The sequence below is a fragment of the Cygnus atratus genome, chromosome 1, assembly GCF_013377495.2.
Source record: "Cygnus atratus isolate AKBS03 ecotype Queensland, Australia chromosome 1, CAtr_DNAZoo_HiC_assembly, whole genome shotgun sequence".
NCBI classification, from domain to species: Eukaryota; Metazoa; Chordata; class Aves; order Anseriformes; family Anatidae; genus Cygnus; species Cygnus atratus.
In genome coordinates this window covers 194,060,289-194,069,062 of record NC_066362.1, presented here as the reverse complement: position 1 = coordinate 194,069,062, position 8,774 = coordinate 194,060,289, and the positions used below count along the sequence as shown (strand labels likewise).

General features: G+C 37.3%; 1 protein-coding gene across 1 annotated transcript; it reads right to left on the bottom strand.

Annotated features, from left to right (window-relative positions):
* Positions 1–697: 697 nt before the first annotated feature.
* On the bottom strand, positions 698–7,800 carry LOC118245926 (collagenase 3-like). Its single transcript, XM_035542539.1, has 10 exons — positions 7,681–7,800; positions 7,343–7,584; positions 6,139–6,287; positions 5,915–6,040; positions 4,883–5,044; positions 4,133–4,250; positions 3,453–3,586; positions 2,935–3,094; positions 1,473–1,576; positions 698–798 (listed from the first exon to the last, which is right to left on the bottom strand). The coding sequence occupies exons 1-10, from the start codon at positions 7,798–7,800 to the stop codon at positions 698–700; spliced, it is 1,416 nt and encodes a 471-aa protein (XP_035398432.1).
* Positions 7,801–8,774: the final 974 nt, after the last annotated feature.

Here is an 8,774-nt window from a genome sequence, read left to right as displayed (position 1 = left end):
TCTATTTTCCCCAGTGCCATACTAACTGATGATTTCTGTAGGGAATACTGTTCCCTTTTCCTGCTCTTCAGTCTGCTTTGAGATGACACCTCAATATTTCTATACCTGCAGCTTCTTCCAAATATCATATGGGCATCTATTTCTAGGGGGATGTTCCCATTCAAATACCTTTGAATTTTCTAACTTCAGTGTTGCAACCTAATGTTATGCTGCTCATGGCATTACCATGCAGTCCTGACTCATTCATTACGTCTGAATCCCCAGTACTTGAAAAATAATTTTACAAAGAGCAGGAGGGTTAGTTTTAAAAAGACACAGTCCAGGGATTATCAACTCGATGTCTTCGGAAATGCTAGAAGATTCTGAGAAGATGTTAGACATGCATAGATTACTGGAAATTAGTAGTGCTTATGATCATGGAGGATGTATCCAGCATCTCACTTTAATGAGAGACAAACTTTAAATGGTGTAATGCCCCTTGAAATGCTTATCATTTCTTCTTCTTTCCTATTAAGTTAATTCAGTTCCAGACTGACATACAGCTATAGAGTTCCGTATATACAGTACACATTTGTTTCTAGGTATCCAGTGCATATTCACAGAAACTTGCTTTCCTCTAATAAACCTATATGCCCATATTATTACTTCCATGTACTACAAGCTGCTCTGCAGCCTGTAACATGTCATTCAACTGTAATCAGCACCAAAATATGGAGTTAGTGTGCAGGACACGGACAATTCTTTTGCTCCAGATGCTGTATTCAAATTGCAAAGATCCATTGAAGAGGTAGAGGTAACCTAAGAAAAAAGAAAATTAAAATAAATTAACCCTGAAAAATCTGTTATATTAAAATTTTCCTTCAAAATAAAATTACCTGTTTTGTCTTAATGTTTAATAACTCTTGCAACATTTTAGTAAAAAAATATTTAGTATTTAAAGTAAAAAGTATTTAAAAAGTATTTAGTATTTAAAATGTTGAGCTAAATTTTTGAGAGTCTTCATTCCATTTGTATGATCTGGATCAGTTTTTTAAAATAAATAATATCTTAACCTAGTGTCGAGTTCTGTATTTTATTATTATACAACATTTTCTTAGGAAAACATTAACAGGAAAACCCTGGTTTTAAGTCTCTGACTTGGAAACACTCCTGGAAAAATTGGCTATGAATGATCTGGATTTGAAGAAATAGAAACATTATGATGCATTTGTATTATGCATATCGCTTAGGTTCCCTCAGCAAGGTCTCCTTTGGATTCTCAAATACATATCTCCACAGTTCATAAGAGCATCTTTGCCAGAGTGCAATTGAGATCAGAAAATTGATTCAGGCAAGAACAGAAGTGCTGATGTCAAAATAAATAAATAAATAAATAAATTTAAATTACAAATGACAGAATTTCCCACAGGTTGTTAATCTCAGGTTTCAGCCACAACTAATTGTAATAAAGCTTTGTTAATTGGGCTATATACCATTTCTGTGATAGACTGCATCCACTCGATCACCAATTCCTGCAAATTCTTCCTCTATCAGTCTTGGGTAGCCTGCTTCCATCACCTCTGTCTCTTCATCATAACTACATTAAACATAAAAGAAAATAAAAAATCAGAGGATTTAGACAGCCTTAGATTTGGTGTGTGTCCTTTGTATGCATTGAATTTATCCACATCAAGAGTAGCCAGCAGCCATTGGGTACCTTATGTCTAGTGCACTAATGAAACTCAGTGTAATAACCAGGGCACCCTTACACCAGAAGTACAATCCCAATAATCACAAAACCAGTAAAGTTACATTTTCAGAAGTATATAAGTGTTGTGGTTTAGCCCGGCTGGCAGCCAAACACCACACAGCCGTTCGCTCACCCTCCCCCCTCCCTCTCCGGGATGGGGGAGAGAAACGGGAAAGTGAAGCCTGTGAGTTGAGATAAAGACAGTTTATTAAGACAGGGAAAAGAATAACAATAATAATAATAATAATAATAATAATAATAGTATTAATAGTAATAATGTGTATGAAATAAGTGATGCACAATGCAATTGCTCACCACCCGTTGACCGATGCCCAGCCTATCCCCGAGCAGCCGGCCCCCCACCCCGGCTAGCCACCCCTATATATTGTTCAGCATGACGTCAGATGGTATGGAATACCCCTTTGGCCAGTTTGGGTCAGCTGTCCTGGGTCTGTCCCCTCCCAGCTCCTGCTGCACCCCCGGCCTGCTCGCTAGCAGGACAGAGCGAGAAGCTGAAAAGTCCTTGGCTTGGTGTAAGCACTGCTCTACAACAATTAAAACATCAGCATGTTATCAGCGCTCTTCTCATTCTAATCCAAAACATAGCACCCTGCCAGCTACTAGGAGGAAAATTAACTCTGTCCTACCTGAAACCAGGACAATAAGATACATACTATAGGGAGGTGATGGTACTTGGACATATCAGCGCTGCAAGCCTACCCTAAGGCTGCTTGACACACAGGTTCTGGGAAGGGATGGTGACATCTTTCTTGATTATACAAATGACCTGGCTGTCAACCCCATTTCTGGCCAGGAAAAAATGGCCATCCTAGGGTAAGACAGATTTCTTGCTCTCACAGACCAGCACTAATATCCAGCTTGTGCCGCACAAGTGACTCTAGGAAGCAAGATAGGAATTTTATCTAGGAGACATCCAGACTCTCCTGCATCAGGGCAATTTGTTCTTCTCTCCTTTCTTTTACTTTTCTAGCTTTTACAGGCTGTGACTGCATATTTTTATCATGAATGTGCATGCAAGACTTCTATTCTACACAGCTGTTGCACCCATGAAAACCACACACTGGCAACATCTGAGCCACAATGAAGTGCCTGGTTTGAACCCCCCCCCAACTGATTTTTTGAATATTCTGGACAGGTTATGACTAAGGATGCTGAAAAAAAGCACCACTCTGTCTGCAGCTTACCTCCAGTACTTATTTCCAGTAAAAAAGAGAGTCTTGCCAGTGTCTTTAATATGGACAACTGCATCTATTCTTTTCATTTCTTTTGGGAATCCCATTTCATATATCTTTTTAGGAAAGCCTTCAACTATGTCATAGCCATTCATAGCCCAGACTTTCTTTCCTGAAAATAAGAACAAACTATGTATTAGTCTTCTGTAAAAAGGCTCAGCTTTGAGAGAAGGATAAAATGAGGATGTCAGGGTCCTTATTTTCATAAAACTAACAGATTCTTAGGCCATGTACTCTGTGTGTATTAAACTATTTATGCTAAATTTAATCCTAGGCATCTGATCTTGTGTACATGTGCTAACTTACTGAAGGTTGTGTAAGTTTGCATGGGGTGAAGCCAGCATTCATAGGTTGTCTTTTGAACAAGGAGGATAGAATGTTATGTTCTTCCATCGATTACCTCTTGATCACTTACTGAACTTGACTATATATATATATATTTTCTACATACAGTAAAATAAAAAACTCACCTTTAAACATGAAGACAAGATCTTTAATGGGGTTTTCATAAGCTGCATCTATTTTGTTTGGAAGCTCTGGCCAAAATGATTTAATTAAAACCAGCTCTGCATCAACCATCTGAGGGTGCAGTCGCCAGAAAAACCTAGCTCAGAAAAAGAAAATATTGAATTTTTAGTGTCAGACTACAAAATAGCAGTATCCTCGATGTTCTATACTAAAAATGAATTAATGGAGAATGACATTTTTCACAACATACAATTTTCAATACATAGAGGCCGTGGTAAGACTTTCCTCAGTCATCAGACTGCAGACCAATTCTGTCATTCATGTACTGTTATCATTTCGAAAGACAAAGGTGAATCTTCAAAGTACAACTTCATTCAGATAAATGTTAGTAAATTTTTTGCATATTGAAGAAAGCCCTGTGAAATGAAAACTCTGTAAAAATGGGGTCAGCCTTCAGCTGCATCAGCTTCACTTCACATCATTGGGCAGTCAAGTCTGTAACTGCATTATAAATCCTGCCTAAAAACATATTATGTAACTTCTTATAGGCATCTATGTAGATTTGGGGTTTTCTTTTTTAAATTTATGTTTATTCAAATCTTTAGTGAAAAACTGAAACGTCTCTTTCTCTTGCTCAAATTTTATCAAGTACCAACAATCCATCATATAGCAGTCTTGTTACCTGTCCTTGAAGACCAGCATTTCTCCACGAAGTTCTGTTATTGCATCAAGTGATAATTCTGGATCACATTTCTCCGGTGTTTTAGGATGTTTTGGGTTTGGATCTCTGTCTCCAGCACCTGGAATCATGTAGTATGATAGGTTTAAAAACTTTCTTTCACTTTTCCTGGATCATAATATTAAATAGGACATGGAAAAGTTCCCCAAAATTGTGATGAATACAAGCATAATGGGCAAACCATTTATATTGGGGAAAACAGTTTTCTCCTTCTCTCCTTTAGCCAAATATGTTAATGGACTTTGTAGTTCAGCTGTGTTGCAAAGATATTAAATGGACTTGCTTCCTTCTTTATCCTAAGTTTTGAAGGTCCCCTAAAAGTTTTATTCTTTCCATGATGGAACACTGAAAAATGAATATTTGTTTCTCCCTTCTACTTCTCCTTGTTTCACCTTCTCTTATGTGGTAAAAAGGTCAAAAGAATCTACGAGTCCCTCACCACATGAAAAAGCTAGCAGCAGTCCACTGAAAAGTTACTTCAATGTTATTTCTTTTTCCACTGAACTATTAAATCTGAGCATCTTCTGCTCCTAAAGAATTCTGTTCCTAAAGATTGGTTGCCAAGAATTCAGTGATTAGGACTTAATCAGTCATGACTGTTGCTAGTGAGCATCTGCAGCTCTTTAGAAACAGTGCAGTGCATCTGTAACAGGTTATAATGACACCAGAAATATATATATTATACAGACTTACCATAGAGCTCTTGGATCCCTTGCACATCATCATCAGGAAGCACAAAACCAGTTTTTCCAGTATATGTGTAAATTGGAAACATCAGAGCTCCAGGGTCTCTGGAGTGTTCAAGTCCCAGTGAATGACCAAATTCATGGGCAGCAACAAGAAACAAATTATACCCTACAACAAACCCCAATGAAAGAAAATTTATAACCCTGGCTAACCAAAGTGGACTTAACTACTCAATTAACATTAACACTGAGCTTTAATGTGGGATAATGAAGGAGATAATTGGAGAAATGGAAAAGTGATGTATAACTTATTGTCTTTTTCCAGTGACTATAAGTTTTGTTTTAATAAGGGCTCAATCAGTTGACTATCTCATAGCTGTTCTTCAAGCTAAATCTTATTTGACAATGGTGTTCTGTAGGCAGCTTTAGGTTCCTTGAAATTTCTTAGCAACACTGGGAAGATCTACAGTGAAGTCTTAGTCCCACTAAAATCAAGAAAATATTTGTTGGGAATTCACCTCCAATGGAGAGCTTGTGTTGGTTTTGGTACTGCATCAATTAGCTTTGATGCCAGGAAGGTGAAATAACACTATGGAAAAAAAATGTTTTGTTCTATTAAAGCTCAAAGCTCTCTTCTGAATAGGCAAGATGAAGAATTTTCAAATTAGATATAAGTAGCTGACTTGCAGCTGAGCTAAGTATATGCTTTTTTGCAAGTTTTAGGAAGATCATTCCCAGCTAGCTGCCTTTGAGCAGGGTGAAATGTCTAGCTGACAGAATAGCTTGTACATGGTTTTTTTTGTTGTTTGTTTGTTTTCTAAACCACTCCACTTACGATTTGTACATCTTAAAACTTATTGTAGGCATATGTTATACTCCCATTTATGACTGGGGATTAAACCCAGCTTCCTATGAATAGACAGTGAACATACTGATTAAAAAAAAAAGGAAAACAGACAAAACAAACCATTTACAAACATCAAAAGGTAGAAATTATCCATCTATCACTGTCAGAAATAATCTCAGGAACCTCTGTTACCTCTAGAATCATCTGACCAAGTTTCATCATCATCAAAATGGGCATCTCCTCCATAGTCTGGACCAGGGGGGAAGGCATGAGCCAGTAATCCAGAGGGTCCATCAAAGGGGTAAAAGTCGCCGTGTTCTATAAAACAACATTCAAACCAATGAAATCAATTATATTGTATCTTATCAAATTGGCAGCAATATAACTATAATGAAAAAGAATTTGTTCTGTGTTACCTTTAGTACCAAAGGAGATCATGATATCAGCTATGCCACTTCGTATTCTGGTGAAGTTAAGTGGTGTCACATCAGACCAAACTTTGAATGCTTTTTTGAAAGCTCTGTCTACTTCCGCACGTCTCAGATCTGACGTGTAATTCATAATTCTATCAAGAAGATTAATATCTCCAGTTAAATTGTGTAGATTGAAGCAACTGTGTAATACATTTTTATCTGACTGTACACCTTATTAAAAAGTTTTGCTTGTTTCTGCCCTTTGTTCTTATCTAAAACCAAAGAGCCAGCGGTATATAATACTCCAAGAAATAAAAATAACCATTTCCATTGCAGTTACTCAGAGACATGTGAAATGATCCAACAGCTTTCTATAATAAATTTTATATGCACCAGAGGATTTAGAAAATGACAGATTGGCATCAAGTCAAACCATATCACTAACTTAAAACTATTTTAATGCCATATAAAATATCTCAGGACTCTCACTTCCTGGAGGAACAAACATGAACTAAAGAACTTTCTGTAGTCTTGAATCACCAGTATTAAAGTAATTATTACCAGATACTGGACTGGTATTTCTGAAAGAGTTCAGTGATTTTATATTTGGAATCTGCTACCCAGGGCCAACTGCCTGAGGACATGGTGTAGTGAGGGACTCATCTAACCAAGCAAAGATATCTACAACTGGGCTGTGAAATGGAAGAGGGACAAGGATCAGTCCCATGTCTCACAGCCACATTACACAGACTGTTTTGCATGCACACTGCTTTGGGATAACCCCTCTTGAGCAGATTTGTCCAGGACAGACCTAGGTGGAGCAGACAACAAGCCTGGTCCAAAACAGAGCCAACCTAATGATTAAGTTCCGCAAGCTCAGTCCCTACCCCTCTTTCATTTGGAACCATGGATGTGCCCAGAGTGTTTATATGGAGGCCAGCTCAGGAGTGAATGGCTTACACCACATTGGCTTTCCTACATGAAAAAGTCCAATAAAAAAAAAAAAAATGTATTTACTTCCTCAGACCGTATGGTGGTTCTAGGGGACCTTTCCAAAAGTAGGGCTGTAAAGATTATAAACTGCAACTTAAATTTTGTCAGACTTGAACACACTCTTCTCCCATCAACTTCATGTACTGAGCAACCTATGGAACAAGCTACATGGAAAGAAGGAACAGTAATAACATTCAAAATGCCATGCATTTACCTGTATGTCAAATTTGTTTTTGACCACTTGAGTTTTCTAGGGAAAAAGTTATATTCTCCCACATCTGGGACACCACATCTTGGTTTCCGCATGAGCTCATATGTTTCTTCATCTAATTTTCCTGTCACCTCCAAGCCAAAAAAAGCCTGCATTTCTCGAAGTTTAGATGCCACTGTGTTGGCACTCTTCTTCATTATGCCAGTGGGATTCAGACGGAGATCATAGTGAGTCCTGAGGTAGCGCTAAGAACGTAAAAATAAGTAATAAGCCTGATTTCCAAACAGCTGTAACTACAAAAGTATTTATAAAAAATGCAAATTAATTATTTTATACTGTACCTCTGCAAACTGAAGGTCTTCCTCTGTGAATTCATGGCTATCTTCAAGAGGAATAGGGATTGTCAGACAAAATGACAAACCCAACAAGAAAAAGACGACAGCTGAAAGCCTTGACTGCATCATGTTGGATTTGCGAAGTCTGAAGCCCTGATGTTTTAGAGAGCAGTTACCTTTACTTTTATAGTCCTACCCCAGTGAGTCACCACTTAGGGACAAGTTAGAACTTCCTTGTCACTGAAAGTAAACATGCTTAGACAACTACTTTTTCTTTCCTCCCCAATGCTGTGGTTTAGGCATCTGTTGTCCCACTGAGGTCTCTGAAACAGTATCTTCATATAAACACAGTCTCAGAATATCTACATGGGTTGTGGGAATAAATGGGCAGAAGAAAACAGCACTTTTTGATTATTTTGCAATAACTTACACTGGCTTATTTCTCCTCTCTGCTGGAGTGATTGCTACTATTGTACTATTTGATAAAAAATAGAAGAGTTTTACAAATTTTTAAGCAAATTCTGCAACTTTTCAGTAGTTATACAGAGGCAGTTATATTTTAAATAAATGCTGCTTTGGCTGATGAGAAATAACATCATGGAGTTTATAATATGACACCACATTTCCTTGTTTCTGTAAGGAAATATAATTCTAAAGCATTAATACTAATTATACTTCAGGGATCCTTAAAGTGACTTCCTGTCTATCTTTCAAACTAATTTACAGCTTGAGGAAAAAAAATATCAGAAATGTTAAATATCAGGAAAAAGCCTTGAATATTTAAAAGTGTTTTTGATTAGTAGTAAAGCAGGTCATGTAAAGTGATTAGTTCATACAACCTGTCTTCCTTAAAAACATGAATTTAATTTACTTCATGAGAAGTAAATTCTACATTCTACAGCTGTAGAACAATGAGAAAGCTACTTCTCTGAGAGAGGCAATCTAACAGCTATAGGCAGGCAATGAATCTGTGTGTCTAGAATGACAGAAATATGTGATTTTGAGTTACAAGGTGGAAAATAGTATAAATCTGGCATTATGACATACATGGGCATTACTATGTTGAAGGTTCATTGATGACTACTGTCTCCCCAGGGTCA